Source organism: Amblyomma maculatum, chromosome 10 (genome assembly GCF_055883805.1).
Source record: "Amblyomma maculatum isolate TAMU_Amacu chromosome 10, ASM5588380v1, whole genome shotgun sequence".
Taxonomy (NCBI): Eukaryota; Metazoa; Arthropoda; class Arachnida; order Ixodida; family Ixodidae; genus Amblyomma; species Amblyomma maculatum.
Window position 1 is genome coordinate 54,309,891 of NC_139353.1, and position 24,579 is coordinate 54,334,469.

Consider the following 24,579-nt stretch of genomic DNA (forward strand, 5'->3'; position numbering starts at 1 on the left):
TATGTAGAGCTGATATGCTGCATTAGGAGTTTTAATCTTTCAGGTGAATTCTGCTTGGTTCACTTTTGAGAAAGTTTCTATCGTAAATTGAGAATATAGTTGCCGCCAATATTTTTTAATTTTGCATCATTTTTTTGCTTGCAATGCTTTTAGTTTAGCACTATATAAAAGGCCATTTTTGTTTATATCTTGAGGTAAACAAAAGCCAATCGAGTAAGGAATGAAATAAAGAAAACGTAACCACGACATCTGGCATTTATGAACAATTTCGATATATGCTGGAGAAATGGATTTTTCGAGCTTGCATTGCATTGTAACGGGTATTTTGTGTGCTCGTGTTTCGGAGCAGCACTTGTACTGGATGCACATTTGGAGAATGAAAGACCGTTTTTAATAAACGTGTTTTCCTTGCATTCAAAGACAGTCAAGAGGGAGGCGGTGCGGTTAGTTATTTATTCAACAAAACTTGAAATGAAGCAATGAAATGGGCACTAAAATGCCCCTGTGGTTGCAGCGACGCCCACTAGCCTTTATCTTTTCTCGTAGTAATTCTTGTACGTTGCATAGGCACAGTGGAATGAGTGCAATCCTCCCGTCATCAGGCCCACCATCTGCAAGCAGGATTAGATGCGTAAGTCAGGTATCTATTACTGAGACTGTCGGCTCATTGTTGTTGTTGTGGCTGTAGGAAGAAGGAAACGAAAGTGCATGGGCCTGCTACTGGCTCTGTAGCTGAGCCACCTCCGCTGCCTCGTGCGGACAGAAGAGAGAAAGTAGAGAAGAAAGGAAAAGAAGAGGAAGAGAAAGACACGCGCCACAACAACAGCCGTCTTTCACCACCTAAGCGGTGGCGGGGGCAATGACGACCCACAACAGATACAAATTCGGTAGCTGGCTAGCCACCGCCACAAGCGGCGTTGACCTACCGTCCCAGCCCCGTAGGGCCAGGAACTGCTACCCTTCACCCCTATCGTCTCGTTACAATACACGTTGTCAATGCTGGGCACTACACCAATGCTTGTTTACATTTATGTAGGAAAGGTTTCACTGCGCTGTGATGAAAGTGATGGAGGCGAAACGAAGGGGCATCCGTGTGCTGTGCGATGTCAGCGCACGTTAAAGGCCCACTGTTCACCCTCCGGTCGAAAATATTTTCTTCCCTGGTGACTGTGAGACTTCGCCCCTAGAACTCAAGGCCGCAATACGTTTTTGAAAAGAGTAACTAATAACGCAGTTACAGCCACCGCAATCAGCCGATTCTGTCATGCTTCTCTCCTTCCGTTCCCTCGCAAAGGTTTTTCATTCTCCTATCCGGTCGTCTAGCTACGGTTCTAGCCACCGTAGTCTAGCCTCCGCAAGACAAATTCCCCTTCCTTCCACGCGTTTGGCGGGAGGTGGGGCGTGGCACTCCGCCTGCGCTAAAAAAAAAAAAAGAAAACGGCCGAGGGAGCGCGCTCCTTTGGATTCAGTCGGGCCGTGGCGAGGGAAAAGCGCGCAGCGAGCGGTAGACACCCATCCTTCAACCTCAGACAGCGAGACGGACCAATGGACGTCGTTCGCGAGAAGTACGTCATTACTATGGCTCGACGCGCCAGCGCAGGAAACGGGGAAGCTGGCTTCCCGAAGGAGAGCATGAGAGAGCTTTGATTTCTATTTTCGTTGCTTTGCGGCACGCTTGTCACTGTAGAATTTTGCACAGAATATCTCCGGTACCTGATCGAAACATTGGGCTCCTTCGCCTAAAAGGTCCTTTCCTGGACAGTAACCCTTTAAAGATCCCCAGGTGGTCGAAATTACTCCGTAGCCCTCCACTACGGCTCCTCTTTCTCTCTTTTAACTTTCTCTCCCACCCTCCCTCGATCCCTTACGGCGCGGTTTATGTGTCCACAGAAACAATTGTTACAGATACTGCGCCTTTTCATTCCTGTGAAGCAATTATCATTATTATTATTATTATCATATTTTATTATTATTATTATTATTATTTAAAGCAATCGTCGTATAAGAAAAATCACATTAAAGTCACATTGACAGATACTGCGCCTTCCCTTTCTTACAAGCCAATTCACAAAACTGATGCGAAAACTCTATTACTTTAGGTAGAGCTTAGCACTTAATTGAACTTCAATTGACCTTGACGATTAAAAAGTATCCACTCAAAGGTATACTGTTTCTTCCTTTCCCTAAAATAAAACGGATTGCCCCGCTGTGCTGACGCAGTGGTTAAGATTTCCGACTACTGCTTCAAAGTACAGCTTCGATAGAGGCGAAACGCAAAGGCGTCCTTGTTGTGTGCGATTTCGTGTCAGTGCACATTAGAGGTTCCCAGGTGGCCATAGCCCTCTCTAGCAGACCTCGTTCATAATTCCAGCTTTCAGTCCCACCTTCCCCCGTACCTCAAGTCTGACAGACTGCGCCATTCCTTTTTATACACTAAACTGCAATTTAAAAGGAAAATACAGATGGTTTAACTAAGTTAATCATGAAATATCGTGCAGTGGTAGGTCGTTTTCGCAGGATTGTGCTTGCTGTGTTCTAATCATTAAATCTTATTTTGCTGTGTTGATCAGGCGGCCATGCTTCTAGACGACTCTGCATTTGTCTCGCAGATGTTCCGTCGACTCTACCCCCCTCCCCACCCCCAGCTGTCTCACTCCCAACAAATCATCTGGAGGCGTCTTCAAACCCGAACGCTTCTCACCCCTCAACGCCTATCCTACTACCGACCCGTTTAATAAAGTTAAATTGGTTCACAGGAAGGGAAAGGCGCAGTAACTGTCACACGCTCTGTGGACACCCGAACCGCGCCGTAAGGGAAGGGAGGAAGGTGGGAGTGAAAGTGGAAAGAGAGAAAGCGGAGCCGTAGTGGAGGGCTACGGAATAATTTCGACCACCTGGGGATCTTTAACGTGCGCTGACATCGCACAGCACACGGACGCCTCTTCGTTTCGCCTCCATCGAAACGCAGCCGCCGAGGTCGGGTTCGAACCCGGGAACTCCGGCACAGTAGTCGGGCGTCTTACCACTGCGCCACCCCGGCGGGGCCGACCCGTTTCCCCTGAGTGCACTCTCTGTGGAGAGTTGCACGCCACCTTGGACCACACTCTTTTCGGCTGCCCTGCCGATCGACCCGTTTCCCCTGAGTGCACTCTCTGTGGAGAGTTGCACGCCACCTTGGACCACATTCTTTTCGGCTGCCCTGCCGATCCTCCCCCGCAGGGACAGCCCGCCATCGGATCATGGGAGGAATGGGAGGCCCTCCTTACGTCGCAGGACCTGGACATACAATTTCTCTGTGTGGACCGGGGTGCCAGTGCCATGGCCCTATGTGACCTGGACACATGCGCGTAATGTGAGGGCCGCGCGGTTTAGCAAAACTTTATTTCCCACAGTAGGGGTCCTGGAGGACACTCGGCTAGGCGCCAGGTGTAGAGGGCAGCTCCCACGTCGGAACAGAGAGCCCGAAGCTCGCCGCCGCCGCGCGGGCCTCCTGGACAGCCCGAAGCTGATCATGTAGTGAAGCACTTTTTAACACTTTGTCCCAATGTTCCTTGTTCTTGGCGTAGGCGTCGCTCGATGCACAACCACACAGCATATGGTTTAAGCCTACACGGTCACTGCACCGTTCACACACATGTTGTCCGTCGTAGTCTGGGTCGATGTACTTCATGCGCCAGGGGTTGGGGTATGAGTTCGTTTGGAGCAGGCGTAACGTGACTGATTGGCTGCGGGTTAATTTCTTATCCGGGAGGGGAAATGCTCGTCTGCCTAGATAAAAGTGCTTAGTGAGCTCGTTGTACGTGAATAATTGATCTCTGTACTCGATATGTGGAGTAGCAGGGGAAACCGGAGGGACGCGGTCGATGAGTCCTCGCGCCGCCTCGTGTGCGATCTCATTGAGATTCCGCAGGCCGCCCCCTAAGCTGCCCATGTGTGCCGGGAACCATACGATGGAGTGATCGGTGATGTTACTTCCGCCTAAGATCCGTAGCGTCGTCTTGTCTATCCCGCCCTTGGCGAAAGCTCGAGTGGCTGCTCTAGAGTCGCTGTATACAGTTGTGAAGTCCGAGTCTTTTAGAGCTAGTGCTATCGCTGCTTGTTCAGCTACCTCTGGCTTCTTGGTGTAAAGTGTGAGTGAGTTGCGCGTACGCCCGTGTCCGTCGACTACTGCTACCGAGTAGGCATGCTTTCCCGGTATGTACGCTGCATCCACGAAAGTTGTCTGGTCGGGGAACTGTGCCGCGTCCGCAGCGAGGGCTTTGGCGCGGGCGAGCCTTCTTCCTTGATTGTGGATCGGGTGTACGTTTCTTGGGAAGGGGGACACTTTGATCGCTTCTCGCACGACTTTAGGTAACTGCAGGACGTTGTCCTTTTCTACTATGGTGTTCAGGCCGAGCTTAACGAGAATCTCTCTGCCCGCTTTGGTGCTTGATAGGCGTGCAATCTGTGCCGTGTGCTGTGCCTCGACGATTTCGGCAAGGGTATTGTGCACTCCTAGCTGTAAGAGTAGTTCAGTGGAGGCATTATCGGGGAGCCCCAACGCTGTCTTGAAAGCTCGGCGTATGTGTACCTCAAGCCTTCTCTGATGTTCCTTTTTCCAGTGGAGCATTGCAGCCACGTATGTGATGTGACAGAGTACAAACGCATGGACCATTTGAATAGCGTTGTCCTCGCTCAGTCCCCTGTGCCTATTCATGATGCGCCGAAACATCCGGATCGCGTTTGCAATCTTGATCGTGATGCTGTCAAGCGTCGCCCAGTTGGACCCGTTGCTTTGGATGATTAGTCCTAGAATTCGTATTTTATCGACCGTGGGTATGCGATTTCCATCCCTGTCGTGTAACTCTATGCATGGTGTGTGGTGTCGGCGCCAGTCGTTGGACGGGCGGCCTGGTCTTGGGGGGTGGTAGATGAGTAGCTCGGATTTTCTAGAAGAGCAGCGAAGTCCCATTGGAGCAAGATGGGCCTCGGTAACCGTAATGGCTTCTTGCATGCGCGCTTCTAATTCGGCATCGCTGCCACCGGTGCTCCAGATGGTAACATCGTCTGCGTATATGGTGTGCTCCACATCAGCAATTTCACCCAATGCGCGAGAAAGCTTTGTCATCGCCAAGTTAAATAAGAATGGTGAAAGCACTGAGCCTTGTGGTGTTCCCTTATCGCCCAGATTAAAGCTCTCCGAGACGTGTTCGCCTATCCGGATAGTGGCCGTTCGATCCTGCAGAAACGCCTTGACGTAGTGGTAGAAGCGTGTTCCGAGAGTGTGGTCAGATATGGCTTTGAGAATGGCTTGATGTTGGATTTTGTCAAAAGCTTGCTCCACGTCGAGTCCCAGTAGCGCCTTGGTGTCTCGTGTGGGGCGATCCAACAGACTTTTCTTGATACGTAGCATAGCGTCTTGCGTTGAGAGACCTGGCCTAAAGCCAATCATATTGTAAGGGAAGTACTCCTTTTCTTCTACGTATTCCGATAGTCTATTCAGGATGACGTGTTCGGCTAGCTTTCCTAGGCAGGACGTCAGTGAGATCGGCCTTAGGTTGGGTAGGCCTAGCGGCTTGCCCGGTTTTGGGATGAGGATCGTATTGGCATGCTTCCACTCTGCAGGTAGTTGGCCAGTTTTCCAGACTTCATTGATTTGTTGCGTCAGGAACGTGACCGAGTCGTCCTCTAAGTTTCGGAGAGCCCAATTTGTGATACCATCGGGGCCGGCTGCAGAGTTACTGTTGAGTTCGTGAATTGCGAAGCGTACTTCGCTTTCTGTGAAGTCCGTATCTAGCTCTGAGTTTGGCGCACCGTCATAGCTGTTCCTTTGTAAGGTACTGGGTAGCCCCGATTTAAGCGGTAAGTACCGTTTGGCAAGGTCATCCAGAAGGGCTTCGGCGGTACTGATTTGCTTCTCGCGATGTACTAATTTACTTAGCCTGATCCGTTGCATAGTTTTGGACTTTGCTCCGTGTTCGTCGAGGAGGTGTTTTATGAGTCCCCACCCACTTCCTCTGCGTATTTGCCCATTGAGGGAGTTACAGACTTCCTCCCATTGTTGTCGGGAGAGAACCATGCAGTATTGTTCAATTGTCTTGTTGAGTTCGGCAAGTTTCCTTCGTAGTCTTCTGTTAAGACGTTGACTCTTCCACCTGGCTAGAATGGAATGTTTGGCTTCGAGAAGATTCGCTAGCCGACTGTCCATCCTCTCTACCTTAACGTCCGTGGTAATTGTCCGTTCCGAGGCTGCGATGTCTGCTTTGAGCTGCTCGGTCCAGCTCGTTATCGTGTGCTTTGTGGTTGCTCCTGATGAGTTGGATGGCTGCGCCCGTATAGCACGAAATTTGTCCCAATCGATAAGTTTGTATTCCCTTTGCCTCTTTCCCGGTATCTCTGCATCCATTCGGAGAATATAGTGGTCACTCCCAAGGTCTATTCCTGAGTTGTGCCAGGCACATTTTTCTAGGCCCCGGACAAAAGTAAGGTCTGGTGTGGTGTCTCGACATGTGGAAGTGCCACATCTGGTTGGGGTCTCCGGGTCTGTGATCAGCGTGAAGTCGAGATCGGAGGCTGTCGTGAGAAGACGATTTCCCTTGCTAGAGGGATACGCGTAACCCCAAGCCTGGTGTGGGGCGTTAAAATCTCCACCTATAATCAGCGGACTGTCTTTGGCGATGTGCGCAATCTTGGCCAGAATGCCTCTAAACCCTTGCCTCGTATCCTTAGGGCTGCTGTACAGATTGGTGAGGAAGATGCTTTGCTTGTTCCCTACGTGGCCGTTCGGTATGATCTCAATCGTGAGGTGTTCTAGATAGCAGGCTGTGTGGCGGATCTCATGCCGAATGTACGGGATCTTCTTTCCAATCAGTAAAGCGACGCCTCTGCCCTGCTCTTTTCTGTGGGCTTCGGCCGTATATCCCGTAATGGCCATTTCGGTTGTGAGTGTTTCTTGTAGCATGATGACGTGTGGTTTCTCGGTTTCTGATTTGACCATCTGCAGGAGGACCGCCTTTTTTGAGGCGATCCCCCTGCAGTTCCATTGCCAGACGCGGAGACTGCGTGTCTTATTCGGCACTGTCATGTTGGCCGTTGTAACCTCCTTCGCTTGCAGTGAGACCATCGCGAGGTGGGCCTTGCGCACCGATGTGTTGTGAACTCATCCTTGCCATTGCCGGTACTACCGTATTGTTTAGATACATTTCCATTTTCTGTACTCGTGAGCTAAATATGTCCATTTTCTCGTTCATTCGCACCATGCTCTCGTGCATTAGCCTCATATTCTCGCTCATGGCGTCCATAGCGTCCTTCGTGGTTCGCGGTTGCGTTAAAGCGCGCTTCTTAGAAGGCGGGCACTCTTCGATTTGTTCATGTCTGTTCGTCTCAACGAGTTGGGGAATTTCGACAGCGGTTGATGGCTCAGGTGTGAGCGTTTGTTTACGGCTGTTCGCTTTACCCATTGCAGTTAATTCGAGCGTTAGCTTAGTATAAGCGGCTTTTAGCTCTCTTAGTTCCTGTTCTAACATAGCTATTCGCTCTTTATCAGGATTGCGGGACTCACTTTTCTTTGGAGGCGTGATAGCGTCTCTGACCTTGTCTGCCCACGTGCCTCCGTTGTCTTTTCCACCGAAGCGCACCTGAGAACTTGTCCTCGCATGTGTGCGGCTCTTTGATTGAGAGCGGGAGCGGCTGCGTGTTGGCGTCTTGCACCTAGATCGGCTTCGTGCCGCGTGCTGCTTGTCTTCTTCAACTAGCTGTACTTCCTCTTGTTGCTCCAGTCGCGCTCGTTGTCGTCGTGCGCGTACTACGTATGGAATGAGATAGCGTTTCCTACACACCTTGTCCGCCGTCACGTGCAAGCCCCCGCACAGCTTGCATTTTGGATCGCACACATGGGATGAGGTGGGGTTAGGAAGTCCGCAACCCCTACATTCGGTTGAGTTTGGCTCGGGGCAAACGTCCGCACGATGTCCGAGTTTGCCGCATACGTAGCATATGTCTACTTGTCTGCGATATAAGTAGCAGGGTACCAGTGTGGGTCCATACCTAACGAAGTTTGGGACGCGAAGACCATCGAACACAATGATCACTGATCCTGAGTCCTTGATTCTTTTCGCCGCTAGTGCCAAGGGGTTGCGGTCATTCACAATGTTTCTTTCAATCGTCCTGTGATCGTCGGCACTATCGATGTGTCTGATTACCCCTTTGCAGGTGTCGCTTGGGGCAGTTTCGTAAGCGCTGACTGCGTACTCTTTTTCGGCTATTCGGATAGCCCTTATTTGCGCATACTTGTCTGCATTTTCTCGAAAGGGCGTGCTCGCCACCATGATGTTCTGCGTAATATTGGGACATATTATGTCCTCCGTGGTCTGCTGCGGATCAAGATTAACTGCTGCCATTATGGCTTTGCTCACTAAGGTAGGTCCGATCTTTTGCAAGTTCAAGCCGCCCTTTGGGCGAAGCACTATCTTGATGTTGTCTTGCGGCAGGGGTGGCATGCCTGAGGCTCTTATCACCCGGTTCTTAATGTTAGGAGGCTTGCGAGAAGAGCTCACCTGCCCGTCGCTTGCATGTTGTGCTTGCTGTGAAAGTTGCGCAGTAGGTTGGGCGCGTTCCTTCTTCGTTCTCCGGCTGGTCACCACTTTCCAACCCGTGTCGTCTTCTGTAGTCGACGCTTGTGGTAAATCCTCCGCAGAGCTATCCATTTCATCGGTTGCCATTCTCTTCGTGTCGCGCCCAGCGCGAAGGGCGGTTGGCGTCTCGCCGAGCTAGCGCGTTTCTGGCTAGCGCTAGCGTCTGGTGTGCACGCCTAGGCTTAGTTCGGCGGCGGCGTTCACGTGGTAGAAACGTACTTGTAGATTCTTGAAAAATGAAGACCCACCTCAAAATCAGGTATCCACGAATTCCCTGCCACTTCACGAAACTGCTGGTGCAAGAACTTCGGTGAAAATCGACAGAAATCACTGCGGAATCATACTTTCCTCCTCCTCCTCCTCCTCCTCCGAAAGCTCTGCAAAATTTGCAGTGGGGAACATTCGAAAGTTCGATTGTTGCTGCTGCAAACGGTACATCGCGTGCCACTTGAACACAACCGGCCTTTCCTTCAAAGCATCGAATATTCAATGGCGTTCATGCAATTTATAGTTGATTCACAGGAAAGAAGGGGCGCGGTAACTTTCTCACTTGTTTTCTGTGGACACCTGAACCGCGCCGTAATGAACAGAGAGGAAAGCGGGAGTGCAAGTGAAAATACAGAAAAGGGTGCCGTAGTAGAGGGCTATGGAGTAATTTTGACCACCTGGGTATCTTTAACGTGCACTGACATCGCACAGCACATGGATGCCACTTCCTTTCGCCTCCATCAAAACGCAGCCGCTGGCGGTCGGGATAATTGTTTTGCAGCAAAGGAAAGGCGCAGCATCTATCACATTACTTTATGTGGACATCTGCAGTCTCTGGCAAAGTTCAAAGGTCAGTTCGGCTTCAGACATCTGGTTCTTGCTAGAATGCTTGTAGTAGTGCTGCAGCAGTAAAAATATGAGAACGACCTGGTTCGACGTAGGTCCCCACAATTACGTGGTGTCCGCCGAAATTTCCACGGCACCTTGTTTCCCCAAATAATACCTTAAAGAAGAATTATGAAAAACTGCGGATCGAAAACGCGTTGTTCCACAGGCTAAAGCTGCAACACTCGGAGCTTCTCTTCGTCTTGCCCGTATCGAGTGGAATTCCTTGAGCGGTAGCACATCATCGCGCATATGTAAGCCGCTGGCATCTACGCTTCCTGTGGGCATTAGAGAACGCCTACCATGCGGCCGCTAAGTTTTCCATTTTGCTTTCTTGTGCAGATTGCTGTTTATGGGTTCTGAATCTCACTGGCTCACACGTATTATGCGTCGACATTTGCACGGGACTTCGAGTCGGATATAAGCCTACCTACAGCTGATAAAAGAACTTATCTGAGCACTGAATGCATTATCACCTTCAGGCGCATGTCAAGTAGAACATCGACAGATCCGTCAGCAGCAGCAATGCACCGCGAATATTTAAGCCGCTGGCGTCTACGAGGCGATCCAGTGGGGATGGAAGAGCGGCTACGATGCGGTCGAGTTCTGCATTCGGCTTTGTCTGAATTGCTATTTTGCAAGCGTACAATGTATGTTTGCTGCCCTTCTTTTGCCCACAAGTGATGTCGCCACGTTGAACGATTGTCTATCTACTGCAATTTTGCTGTTAATTTCCTGCAATGTAGAACTAAATCCTGATCCTAACAAGGAAGTGGGCCGTCAGCAAAGCTAAGGTATGACCACGATAGCTGCTTTGTCATCGAAGATTGATACACGACATGAAAAAATGACGAATGCCATAGCTGAACCAAACGTTAACCAAGAAGCGCTTTCTTTGACTGTTTCAGATCTTTCTAATATGATGACTGCTGTTGAAGCCGCTGTTGAGTTTCTCGAAAAAATGTCTTCTGGTAGCAATCTTACTACAGCAGTCGAAGAGGCAGTTTCAAATGAAAGCGCTGCGCTCGCTTCCAGACTGGACGAGTTCGAGGATTAGTCAAGGCGAGACAACTTGATCTTCTATGGCATCTCTAACAATTCTTCAGAAACGTGGCCACAATCGAAAGCCCAGATCCATCATATTGTTTTCCAGGTGTCGCAACCTCATTTCCTCAGAAGTCAAAACTCATAGGGCTCATAAGTTAGGCAGGTTTGCTAACGCCAAAACACGACCTGTTATTGCTAATTTTGCGTCCTATAAATGATAGAATATATATTTTCCAAAAAAGCAACGTTTCAAGTAGATGGCGTTTCTATCGGCGAATATTTTGTAAAACTATCCCATAAATCACGGAAAGCACTAAATGATTTTTGCAAGGCTTGTAATAATTTCGATTGATTGCGCCACAACAAATTGATCACAAGTAAAAAGTGCGACGTTTATTCAGCAGCTACAGAATTCGAAATCAGACCAGCCATGAGTGCTACTACCCAAAAAAGAACATCACACCACCGGGTTCACCTTCCGCACTTTCAAACTCAGAATAATTATACCAAAGCAAACTGCATATCCCATCTTTTCACTAATCCCTCAGGCATTATTAACAACGCACATCGCTATCGTCCCATATACACGCATACTCGGCCGATATAGTTGTGGTCATTGAAACTTGGCTCTCAGCGAAAATCAAGAATAGTGAATTACTAGAACGCGAAAAAACACAACTTTTACGGATACGACTGCGATTTTCTAACAGACGGAATGATTGTCGAGAACTCTGGTATTAATTCTTTTGCTATTTCTATCGATTCACTGTTAGAATTAGTTTGTATTCAGTTACGTTTCCCACGGGCGACCGTATCTTTTGGGCGTGATATAGGTCCCTATCTTCACCTACTACTTTCCGCACCGACCTTCATGATGACCTTAATAAATAATTGTTCGATACCCAAAATAACATTTAATCATACTGGGTGATTTCACTTTCCCATATATAGTGCGGCATAAATTTATTCCCTCGCTACTTAACTATTCTCCGAGGGTACCAGTTATTTGGATACCTGCGCCGATTTCAATCTAACCCAGCTAATTATAAACCCACAAGCACTACTTGTAATATATAGACCTCTTGCAGCAGCTTCCAATTTGGTCTCTCCGCTAACTTACTTAGAAAGAGGCAATGACCACTCACTTCTTCACTTCACAATTAAGAAGAAAGTTCGTCCCACGAAAGTAGTTACAACCATATGTAATTACAATGCTACCAATATCACGTCCATCGCAGAGGAACTAGAATCATTCATTACCGACTACACTCTAAACTTTTCTGAACGTACCGCTGAAAAAGAAAAACTGGTAATTGTACAAAAATAGACTGCTAGCACTAATATAATCACTACGTACCTAAAATTCTCTCCAATCCTACCTCCCCGTGGTTTACTGAAACCCTGCGCCGCCTATGCAAATAAAAGAAGCCTACTATTTGTCTCGCCAAAGCATCCAATCTTCCGGAATGCTGGGCAGCATACATCACTTTCATGCAAAATATCTAATGACTGTTAAAGATGAAAAAAAAAAAAAAGTCCATAACATCCCCTCATCGCTTCTGCAATCTAATCTTCGTAAATTCTGGAATGTTTTTGGGGGCAAAGCAGACTAGGTAATCCAGCTAGCTAGTTCTGACAATGTCTCAATTCCTCTGAAGCAGCGTTGTTCCGTTTTAAATAATTTATTTGCTTCCGTTTCCCACACAGAAGTCTTCTTGACACTGTACCGTCTGCAAATAAGTTTTCCTATTTGCCAATGAACTCATTCAGTATAGACTGGGTCGGCGTACAAAAGTTGACTGAAAAATTGAAAATGCCTTATTCATATTGGGAAGATCCAATCAACTATAGTTTCTCAATATCACTCAACCATATTCTACCAGTATGCTTTTGATGCTCTCTTTCCACTCAAGGTTCCTCAGTACTTCCAAGTAATTGTAGGCTTAGCAAGGTTGTCCCATAAATCAGGCAGCTCATCCCGATATGTATCGTCCTATATCACCTACAGTCATTCAAAGTAAAATTTTGGAGCTTATCTTACATTCTCATCTGACCGATTTCCTTGAGTTTAATTCCTTGTTTTCTGGAAACATGGTTTCAGGAAGACATTTTCATGTGAAACATAACTCATATGCTTTACTAAAGATCTATTTGCCCATACTGAATTGAATATCAATGCAAACTTTGTTTTTGGACTTCGCGAAAGATTTCATACTGTTTCCCATGATCTCCTAATTATCAATTTCAGCATGCTTAACATTTGACCTAACGCAATGAACTGGGTTAAAAGCTTCTTATAAAAAGATCCAGAATATCAGTATCTGTTCCTCCTCTCACACTTGCGTAATATCGAGTGCATCCCAAGGATTGGTACTGGAACCTCTTTTCTTCCTATTTATATTAACGGTCTTCTTAAATGTATTCCTCATTCTTCTATCAGGCTGTTCGCAGACGGCTGGGTCATTTACCACAACATATCTAACCAGACTAATTATAATTATTTTCAGGATGGTCTCAGAAGCGTACCCAACTGATGTGATAAGTGGTTCATACGACTAAATGTTAATAAATGCATGTATTACGTCGCACAAGCATAACTGATAAAACGCATATTTCTGTTTTTCACGACATTGCCATTGAATCCGTCAGTTCTTACAAATACCTGCATGTTCATATCCCGTGTACCTTATCACGGCATACACCGGTCGAACATGTCATCAATAACGCCAAAAGCACTCCTAGATACTTGAGTGGAAATTTCTCTACCACGCCTCTAGCGATAAACTAACCCTCTATAAACATTAGTACGGCGGATGTTTGAATATGCATCTGCAGTGTGGGATCGTAATACAATCACACTGATAAACACACTAGAATCCATTCAAAATCGTGCCGGACGTTTAATCTTATCTAACTATTGCTGTTATGCCAGCATTACTTCAATGAAAAACACTTGCCTCACCGGACCTTTCTTCACGCCGATAGTGCTTTCGACTGTACCTTTTGCAGGGAATGTATCGCCATAACAAAGTACTATTGAATCAAATTTTTGTAAGCCCCTCACACATTTTATCCCAGTCCAATCATATATTTAAAGCTCGTGTTCCATTTTCGAGAACAAAAATGTGTCATGCTTCTTTCTTCCTAAAACCAGCGTTGGCTGGAATGACCTTCCTCCCTCCATCGCCGCCATTACGGATGCTGAAAAAAAAAAAAAAAAAAACTTTTCGGCGATGATGTAAATTCAGTATTGTAAAACGATGCACAGTATCTTGGTTTTGCACCACTACATTTTGTAATGCCTTCGGACCTGGAAAATATTGCCGCTAAACCTTCAAAACTGTATTTGTTGTTTTTTTACAGCCGCCGGCATGCGGGCTTATCACTGCGATCCTGGCACGCGTATCAATTCTGTATCCCGTATTTGTTCATGCTCGTTGTCGCGATACAACGCGAATACACAGGCATACACAGGAATACACAGAACTGTACAAGAAGGACCCGAATGTGCAAACCCAACATAAGACGGTTGTGATTACTGATCTCGAGCCGGGCATCCTGAAGAGTGAAGTTGAATGGGCCTTAGCCAGCCTTGCTAAGAACAAAGCTAGCGGAATTGATGGCATTCCAGCTGAGTTGCTTCAAAAGCTCAACCATGACGCTGTTAACATTCTGCATACATTATGTCAGAAGATTTGGACAACCCTGCAGTGGCCACAGGATTGGAGGAGGTCAGTTTACATCCCCATTCCAAAGATATGCAGTGCCAAAGATTGTTCCAACTACCGCACGATCGCGCTTATTTCGCATGCTAGCAAGGTGATGTTGAAAATCCTCCAAGGTAGGCTGCAGCAGTATGTGGATCGGGAGCTTCCGGACGTGCAAGCAGGGTTTCGCAAGGGCAGAGGAACTAAAGACCAAATTGCCAACCTTCGCTGGATCATGGAAAAAGCAAGAGAGTTCCAGAAATCCATCTACTTCTGCTTTATTGATTATGCGAAAGCGTTTGACTGCGTAGATCACAGCAGTTTGTGGCAAGCTCTCCAAGAGATGGGAGTTCCAATTCACCTCATCTGTCTCCTCAGGAACCTGTATGAAGGACAAGAGGCCACAGTCAGAACTGGGCATGGTCTTACTGATTGGTTTCCGATTGAGAAAGGAGTGAGGCAAGGCTGCATACTGTCGCCCTGCCTATTTAACCTACATGCAGAGTGCATCATGAGGAAGGCCGGTCTGGACGAGTCTTCAGCTGGAGTGAAGATTGCTGGAAAACGTATCAACAACCTTAGATATGCGGATGATACCACTTTAATGGCAGAAAGTGATGTGGAACTCAAGAGACTTCTGATGCGCATACAAGAAGAGAGTGAGAAGTTTGGGCTTAAACTGAACATTAAAAAGACAAAGATCATAGCGTCTTGCCCTATCAAGTCCTGGAGCATCAATGGACAAGAAGTGGAAGCTGCGACAGATTTTCTCTTTTTGGGCTCCAAGATTACCTCAGAAGGAGACTGCAGCCATGAAATTAGGAGACGCCTGCTTCTGGGAAAAAGAACAATGGTTAGCCTTGACCGCCTAGTAAAGAGCAGAGACATCAGTTTGCCAACCAAGATCCGTATAACTCGTGCTATGGTCTTGCCAGTTGTGATGTGTGGATGCGAGAGTTGGACTGTGAAAAAGGCTGACCGCCGAAGAATTGACGCTTTTGAATTGTGGTGCTGGCGAAGACTCTTGAGAGTTCCTTGGATTGCCAGAAGATGAAACCAGTCGATATTGTCGACCATAAACCCTGACTGCTCATTGGAGGGTCAAATTCTAAAGTTAAAGCTCAGCTACTTTGGCCATCTGATGAGAAGAGAGGAGTCGCTGGAGAAAGATTTGATGTTGGGAAAGGTTGAGGGTCGCCGGAGAAGGGGTATGCAGCGAACGCGATGGTTAGATGGCATCCTCGAGGCACTGCCGATGAAGTTATGTGATGTTAGGAAGATAGTGAGAGACCGGAAAGTGTGGCGTGACATGGTCCATAGGGTCACGAAGAGTCGGACACGACTGAATGACTGATCATTTTCTTTGTAGCGAACAATACGCCAAGATCTGCCTCGAAGATTTCGATCACTTGCGTATGTTTCTGCAATGTTCCAGGTTGGGCTAGTAGCAGTTTGCGACATTACCTAGATTATTCTGAGTAGCCTTTAAATCGAGCGTTGACGAGTGTGACGAGTGTGACGAGCATTCTTTGTTCGATGATCGACGAGCACGTTTGTTGCTATCGCCGCCGCCGAGTTGCTTATTTCTTTCGCGAGCGCTAGTCAGCCCAATAAAGAGTTAAACTTAGCACCATCAAGCCTGTGTCTTTTTTTGGTGTCAACGGCCTTGTCGCCACTACGTGACAATACTTGCAATGAATAAATAAATAAATCCCTCGGTTCAAATCATGCTTAAGCCCCCCCCCCCCCCCTTTTTATACATCTCGCACAATGGGACATAGCTGCAGGCCACTCGGTTCGCATCGTTCTATACTTTTAAGGTATGCTATTGCACTTGGATATGGCCTCCTCCCTAATGGTATTTTATAGCTCGCGCTGAAAGATGCCAGAACGCATAAGAGACAGCTTTTTGTGCCTACTGCTTATCCACAGGTCGTTATTGGCGGTAATGGTGTCATATGGAACAGCAGTGTACTCACCGGAGGCCCGCCCACTTCTTTGGAATCTCGGATGATTATGATACATGTGCAGATGTACATCAAGGCACCTGTCCCGTGGAAAAGGACGTACTGCAATCGAGAACAAGAGGAAATCAGGGCACATGCCGAACTAAAGATTCGAAACACTGATTGCTTATAAACAAATTGTTACTCTAAATTAATGCGCAAAGGTGCGCCCATGCTCCGAACTCTGCTGTAGAGATCTGCTTCCCACTTGCATGGAACAGTCCCCTAAGGATACTCATATGTCAGCTGTGAGGTTTGGGGACAGACGTGTCGTATTTACCGACCTGAGTCTGCTTTTTGGCTAATGTGGGGCGTGAGCATTATTGCTAGTGTTATTCTTCGTTGGTGTTCCAGGAACCACTACCCAAAGCACGCGACGTGAAGTGAAAGAGCATCTACCCGTACTTTTCTTTTTGCCAGGAGCTGAAGGGAACAGTATTGTCCTTGTGTGAGGTGGACAAAGTATTATCATGGTATATTGAAGCGAAAGCTAGGTAGAGCCGCTAGGTAGTGCCTTATTTGGCTTCTCTGAAAATGTGGCCTTCATTTGACCTTCAAGAAGGAGGAGGTGAAATTGTTGCTATGCGGTTTAGGCTTCTGCAGAGAAATGTGACAGATATTGTGCCTTTCGTTTTCTATAATCAATGCATAATGCAGCGCTAGCTTAGGCTAAAAACTTTATTGTGAACAAGGCTGGAGTGAGGAGGAGGAGGAGAAAACATTTATTTACAATGAAATGATTTGGGAAAAGGAGGTGCGTATGGCTGTGGAGCTGAGTGGCGAATCCTATTCAGGGACGTTATTGGCCGCCGCCACTGCCCGAGCTCTCTGGACCAGGCCTAGCTGGACAGGGCCGCCTCCCAGCCCTACCTAGCTGGCTATTTCATAACTTTTGTTTGTATTTTGCTGGCAGACCCACACCATGTGATATAGGTTAGCATACTGCCCGCAGAATGTGCACCTACGCGTTAATCTCGGGTCTACGTGTTTTAGCATAACTTATGCGGACGTTACAAATTATTTACGCCTCTGCAGGAGGGCACTCACGCGACCTGCTAAAGGTCTCGACAGATCTAAGGAGTGCCACCTTAGACGGCTCCAAACCGGGTGTTTTCTAAATCCCGCCAGGCTGCGGTGAGGGATGTTAGGTAGGTTAGGCTAGCCATTGGCGCTTCAAGGAGCCAGAGGAGGAAGTGAGGCTGTAAGTATACGGTGCCTTCCTTTCCGCATAACATCCGGCCGCTTGAATCGTAACCTTGCAAACGAGCTTGATTTCGTAGGACAAGGTCATGAAATTGACCACATGAGCTTTTGGTTCACTTCAATCTTTTAAACGACCTTTGACCTTTGATTTTTCAAACTAGGAGCTAAGGAGCTTGGAAGGTGTGCGGCACGTGATAAATCAGGCGGATGAGATCCTATCATTCCATCGCACGAACAAAATAGCCACGATGTGAATTGACGGGTATATGAACGGGAGCAACCAGACCTCGACTCAGAGCCACTAATGAGCATCAAGTGTTGTACCAAGCGCAACCATGCTGATTGATTGATTGACTTATAGGAAGGGAAAGGCGCGGTAACTGTCTTACTTGTTTTCTGTGGGCACCTCAACCGCGCCGTAATGGAAGGGAGGAAGATGGAAAAGAAAGTGGAAAGAGAGGAAGAGGAGCCGTAGTGGAGGGCTACGGAGTAATTTCGATCACCAAAGGATCTTTAACGTGCGCTGACATCGCACAGCACACGGACGCCTCTTCGTTTCGCCTCCATCGAACAACCATCTGCGAAGCTTTCACTGAATACCATGTTTAACTACGCTAAACGTCCGCTAATTTTTTAGTATAGTGAATGTGGCGCGTCGACAGCAGAGCGACTCGCGTTCCAGCCCAGCGTTACATGGGTGCAGATGCGAAAGATGCTCCAAAAAGTGGCGACTATGAAGAGTGACGAGCACGAGGAGCAGAGTGCTGATATAGTGCCTAGAAGGCACTATAGTCCTGACGTATGAGAAAACAGTTTTGACGGAAGACTTGGTCTGCCGCATTGGTGCAGGGGTTAAGTTTCCCGACTACAGTGCCGGAGTACCCGGGTCTGATCCTGACCGCCGGCTGCTGCCTTTCGATGGAGGCGAAACGGAGAGGCGTCCGTGTACTATGCGATGTCAGTGCACATTAAATATCTGCAGCTGGTCTGAATTACCCCGCCCGCTGCTCTCAACTACGGCACCGCTTTCTCTCCTTCCGCTTTCGCTTCAACCTTCCTGTCTACTCTTACGACGCGGATGAGGTGCCCACAGAACGTCTGACCAATACAAAGCCTTTCCTTTCCTGCGAATCAATTATTTTCTTATGGCGGGAGACAGCGTTGTGGAAGACGTGACATTCTAGCGTGGGGGTGACAGCCGACGGACACTTCTTCTATGCTGCCGAGGGGCTCTCTTCGACTGCTTACATTAAGCCTGACTACGTTTCTGCTGCTGATGCCCTGGAACTGCTGATAGGAGTCCATGGACATCTTCCTGTGACCCCTATTTCTTTTACGACATGGTTCCCTATCAAAGTTGCTTTCGATGCAACGCCAGGGATGAACCGTCGTCCATCCACCTGCGTCCACCCTCTCTGCAAGGCATCGCTTCTACACCTGGTACACTAATGAAGATGTGAAGTAACCACAATAAATTGGTTCAAAGAAAATGAAACCGCAGCATCTTTCCCATTTTGCTCTGGAAACCTTGACTGCGTAGCAAGGGAACGGAATAAAGTGGGTGAAAGTGGGAAGAGAGAAAGAGGAGATGGTTGTGAAGGATTTTGGAGAACCAGACATTTCTTAAAATTACTCTCTTTCTCTCTCTTCTAATGGTCAATTTTTTGTCCTCGCGTAGGTGAAGGGTGGCTGTTCCTGGCCCTATGGGACTGGGACTGTCAACGCCGCTTACGGCGGGGGCTAGCGGGCCACCAAATGTTTATCTGTTGTAGGAGGCGGAACCATTGGTAGAGCCTTTCAGAACACCAGAAACATACGGGGAAACAATACGAGCGTTTAGGGAGAGGCGTATAAAGTACGCACTTCCACATGACACACTGAGCCGAGAACAAGCCGCTACACTTAGGCGCCTACAAACAAACACACATCCAAACATAATCCTGTACCACAATATATGACCAACACACAATAAAAGCGAATGTTTCTAGTATGGAGACCCTGCTACACTATACCACACAACATGAGGATGTAGGGCATTGTTGTTGTTGTTGTTGTGGCTGTAGGAAGAAGGAAATGAAAATGCACGGGCCTGCTACTGGCTCTGTAGCTGAGCCACCTCCGCTGCCTCGTGCAGACAGAAGAGAAAATAGAGAAGAAAGAAAAGAAAGAGAGAAAGAAAGACGCGCGCCGCAACAGCAGCCGTCGCCCACCACCAGCGGTGGCGTGTGCGATGACGGCCTACAACAGATAAAAATTCGGTGCCAGGCTAGCCCCCGCCGCAAGAGGCGGTACCTGTACCAAATGCCTAAAATATATAGCCCTAGGTCTGAGCAGTGGGAGGACCTTCTAGCCGACTCGGACGCGCAGCATCAACTCATGCTGGTGCAGTGGGCCAGAGCTGCTGCTGAGGCCAACGGACTCCTAGACAGAGGACTGCCGACTACTGCTCTTTCCTAACCCACTACCCCTAACCCCAGTTTTCCCCAATAAAGTTTATAAATAAATAAAGGCCGTCATAGCACCCGCCACTGTTTCGGTGGTGGACGACGGCCGTTGCGACACGCGTCGTTCTCTCCCCCTTCGTTTTCTTTCTTTTGTATTTTCTCTCTTCTGTCTGCACGAGGCAGCGGAGGTGGCTCAGCTACAGAGCCAGTAGCAGGCCCGTACACTTTCATTTCCTTCTTCCTACAGTCACTACGAACAAGTAATTAGGCTTAAGAACATGCGAGTGTTTTTTTAGTCGACGCCTGCCACTATTCAAGCATTATCACCGTTATGCGTAGGGAATACCTTCCCCTTTCATCACATCTTCCTTCCTACCCACGGAGTCTGAGGTGGGCATGTACTTACGTAGAATGTGCCCGTTAGGTAGAAGGCGGAGGTGGCACTCACAAAGCTCGAGAAGATTACTAAGAGGCCGTTGAAGGAATATGTATATGCTGTGCCACCCAGAAAGCTCTGCGAAGTTGTTTCGGCAGTTCCCAGCATGATGTAGAGCACACAGCCGCCGCACTGCAGAGAGAGGTGTTTTTGCTTAGCGCCCTCAGTTATTGACACATGCCCTTTGAGTTCCCTGAAATTGTCGGAAGTTTTAAACAGTATCGCTATTATCAACGTTACTTGTACCCTGATTCGGGACTGTCCGGGTACATCCAAAAAATGCATACGTGGAGACTGGCCAGGTGCGGGTGATTCTGCGCTTCTTTGGGCTGACCAAATAAAATCTCCATGCGCAGCTTTGTGTGTCATTTCCTGATCCGCCTTGCACATATGGGGTAAACTGTCATTGGTGTCATATTCCGTGGGCGTTCATTCATATTTTCTTTTACGGCAACATACCCACCACAATTTAAAATACTTGAAATGTTCCTTGGAACTCTTTCTTTGAAAAGATATGTTTCGCATATGTCCAATATTGGAAGAGCACATTCTAATGCATCACATGTACTATTACAGTTTTCCAATACAGACTGGAATGAGTTGTTAAATAATTTTACTTGGAACTGAATTTCATATTAGCAATCTGAAATCACATTCCGTGACCTTATTGATTCCACAGGCGGGCAGAATTTATCGTAAGAGCATCTACGCACAGTCCATGTGAGATCATTTAGCCAATATAACCAGCGGACCAAGCTCGTTTGCTTACGTGGTCAATTTATTGCACCATATAGCAGAAACAAGAGTAGATAATTATGTACAGTAGACAGTTTTTGTAAACGTTACGTCTGCTGAAACATCAGCATACGCCCAAGCACAAAGGCCGGTAGCCCTGTCAATTTGACTTTGTTTTCTGGTCATTACGTTGCAAATGAATTCGTATCATGAATAGATGCTGTCCATTTCACCATTGCTGTCCATTTCACCATTCTTTATCACTGAAACACTTATGCATTGCATTTGTTGTGTCAGGTCAGAAAGCCTGAAAGCTGATGGTGCTATCAATATTAGCTTACAAAATAGTTCTAAGCCATGAGTTGTAATCAGGAACATTTGTTTTTTTTTAATTGTCCGTTGACTGTCGCACAGTTGGAGGGCGTTATTCGTTTCTAGCTTCACTTATGAAAGTGCGTTGTCGACTGCCAAGCTCTCGAGATGAGTGTCCCGCCATTCTGCGAGACTCAGTAAGTGTTACAGATGTTGGAGATATCTTGATGAAGACTCGGAGGACAAGCCCCCACAGTAGCGGCTCAATGGTTGGGGCACTCGACCGCTGAACCAAATGACCGCGGGACCGGTCGGGGAAGAATCTGTCGATGAAGGTGAAAAGCAATATGCCCTTGCACTGTGCGATTGTAATGTACGTTGAAGAACCCCAAATGGTCGAAATTATCCAGGGACCTCCACTACGGCATCGCAGGATAGTTTGAGTTGCTTTATGGTGTTAAACCCTGTATAACAAACAAAATCAAACAGATAAAGAGAAATAACAACTCAGTGTCGTCGCAACAGCGCCTTTCCCGCGATTTGCTGGCCACATGTGTCAAGTAGCTTTTTCGGAAAGAGTGCGAAAATACAAGAATGACATAAATGTAGATGCAACAGGTGCTAATTTGAAACTTAATTTAGGCAAAATACGCTTGCCCCATATAAATCTGTGCCGTGCTTCACGTTTTGTAGCTATGTTTTCTAATATCGTATTTTAGCTCACCCGCACACAGCTTCTGTTGCTCGATAACATTCAAAGGATTGACATGTATACTTGGCCGCAACCGACAATCTTTCTTTCAAGTTAGCGCGTCTACTCTCAATAAGCGCTTCATTTCTATCTTATTCTATGCCAGAACGGGCGTTTCCTAGTCGGTTGCCTGTTTTCATCACCGAGGCCAGATATTCTGTGAGCAATAAAAAACGTGGCTTGTTTTGGCATTGTACTGTAACGACCAAAATCTAGTCACAGTATAAGGGACGCCATAGTTAAGTGCTTCAGGTAATTCAGAACAGTTCAGCTACCCGGAGGTCTGCTGCTATCTATCTCAGATTGAACACTTGGGACCCCACACAGTGTTAAAGCGGCCTAACAGCTGAAAGACAGCAGCGGCGCGTGAGGAAATGGCCTACGGTAATGATAGGGAGTCACAATTGGGGTCACAGTGTGAATGTCTGGCCAACTCAGTTGGATGGATAAGCAATCTGGTTGCGCAGGGCTTCGGTGAGGCCTCAGATCGAAATGTATGACTGGAATAACGTCGCTGTGGAACGGGTAAGTACTGGAGCGGATTGGGAATCAAACCTTTGACCGGAATTAGGCACAGGCAGGCTCATGACGATGATGAGTAAAATGATGATAAAAAAATTCCTCATAACGCTTTTTTATATTTAATGTATTTTATTTACGATTCCTTTGCGTATGACCATTGTGTAAACACACATGGAAAAATTCATAGACTCCTTATGAACTCATGCAGGCATGAAATTCATACAAAATACATCTGGGAAGCTTATAGAAATCTTCATAACAATTTTCACATATTACTGTCGAGCAATTAAATATACGTCTATTATAGAAAATCTTGAGCAGATTCAAGGTCATGCCTACTGCAAAGCTTAAACACTATTCCACAGCCGCTCTTTACGAGAAAGCGCAAACGCGTAATACGGCCTTTTGTGAATTCCGAATTCGAAAACACCAGACTTTTCTTAGACCTGTTTGTACATCTGCAGTTCCTTCAACTTCAACTTTCGTTTTGAAATAAAGAGTTTTGAGTATGCTTTGTTCAAATTACAAGCTCATGCTTATCTTCACCATGCTTTCACCGGAGCTAAATTATGTAACAGTTCATCGAGTTTCAAACTCCACATTTTTCTCCTGTATTTTAAGCCTATAACACGCTGCATGCTGAAGCTACGGGCACTGCAGAGCAATCCTTACCAGTTCAAGGAAGTTGAAGAACCCGTTGATCGTCCCGATGTAGTCGTCGAATGATATCTGGAAGAGCGGACGGCGCCTATTGATCATCCCGCGCGCATCTATGACGTCATACATCTTTAACGTGCCGGGGGACGACAGGAGCGGATGTAGCAGCTGAAATAGCAAAGCTTGTCGTCAGAGCGAGAAACGACAGGAGCAACGGCTGTAAATAATTACCCCGCATTCTCACGAACATAAACAGCGCGCAATTAGGCACGGCGCGGTGCGTATCTCAGAGGAATCATGTCGCAGATCCTCCGCAGTTGTCGGAGGATCGGCTCAGTGTCCGATGCTGTCATCCAGATTATTCGGTTGCAATGCCCGCATGGAGGCCAGGCTTCGCTGGCGACTGAAAGCAAAAGGCGCACCTGTGCTGCACGACGTCACTGATAAATAAAAGGTGACCTGGAGTTTGAGATTTTCGGTAATGCGTTATATGCTTTAGTCGATGCGGCTCGAATTGATTACGAATATTGACTACTGTAGTGTACATTGAGGAACTCCACGTGGTCGAAATTTCTGGAGACTTTCACTGCGCCATATCTCATAACCTGAGTCGCTTTGCGACCTTAAACATTAGAAACCGGACGAGACCTCTTCCTTCCACATTTCTCTCCCTCCTTCATCTCTTCTCTGAGATCATGCATGGCTGAGATACACAAAGTTATTCTGTTGCTGCGCGTTTCTATCCTACAAAATGAACTACAATCTATTAGTACCATGCTGTAACCCAGGGTCACGCTGTATAAGGTGCGACATACCTTATGGGGAACGTCGTTATATATATATATATATATATATATATATATATATATATATATATATATATATATATATATATATATATATATGTTCTATTTGCCCAAAATATTTGCATGCTTTTTGGCAAAACCGTTACAATTCGTGAGCAGCCTAAATTCTTTGACAGAGGTTCCGAATGCTGGTGAGGTGACCAAAAACAGCACTATATATCCCTAATTTAAGCGCCTTATCGTAATGACAAGAAACTGTGAACGTGATCACAAATCTGACCTTGTAATGTGGTAGTGAAGGGTCAGTCGTTGCACTGGAATTACTTGCAAACGTATCTAATAGAATCTCTAGTGAGGATTTAGCATGTTTTTGTGGCGCAGTCCCCTAATTCAATGAAACGGCAATGGTAGCTCGCGAGCGCTTTTGTGCGTAAATACCACTTGGTAAAAATGAAGAGTGGAGAACAT

General features: G+C 47.0%; 2 protein-coding genes across 2 annotated transcripts; both read right to left on the bottom strand.

Annotated features, from left to right (window-relative positions):
- Positions 1–530: 530 nt before the first annotated feature.
- Positions 531–23,407, bottom strand: LOC146176485 (uncharacterized). The gene is made up of 4 exons (XM_084580974.1): positions 23,321–23,407; positions 20,299–20,460; positions 16,219–16,308; positions 531–611 (listed from the first exon to the last, which is right to left on the bottom strand). The coding sequence occupies exons 1-4, from the start codon at positions 23,405–23,407 to the stop codon at positions 531–533; spliced, it is 420 nt and encodes a 139-aa protein (XP_084437100.1).
- On the bottom strand, positions 665–8,699 carry LOC146176486 (uncharacterized). Its single transcript, XM_084580734.1, has 2 exons — positions 7,572–8,699; positions 665–682 (listed from the first exon to the last, which is right to left on the bottom strand). The coding sequence occupies exons 1-2, from the start codon at positions 8,697–8,699 to the stop codon at positions 665–667; spliced, it is 1,146 nt and encodes a 381-aa protein (XP_084436860.1).
- Positions 23,408–24,579: the final 1,172 nt, after the last annotated feature.

Coding starts and splice junctions, on each gene's coding strand:
- LOC146176486 (XM_084580734.1), bottom strand. CDS start 8,699: ATGGCAACCGATGAAATGGATAGCTCTGCGGAGGATTTACCACAAGCG.
- LOC146176485 (XM_084580974.1), bottom strand. CDS start 23,407: ATGATCAATAGGCGCCGTCCGCTCTTCCAGATATCATTCGACGACTAC. Junction 20,461..23,320: donor TCTTCAACTTCCTTGAACTG/GTAAGGATTGCT, acceptor CTCTCTCTGCAG/TGCGGCGGCTGTGTGCTCTA. Junction 612..16,218: donor AAGAAGTGGGCGGGCCTCCG/GTGAGTACACTG, acceptor TCCTGCTTGCAG/ATGGTGGGCCTGATGACGGG.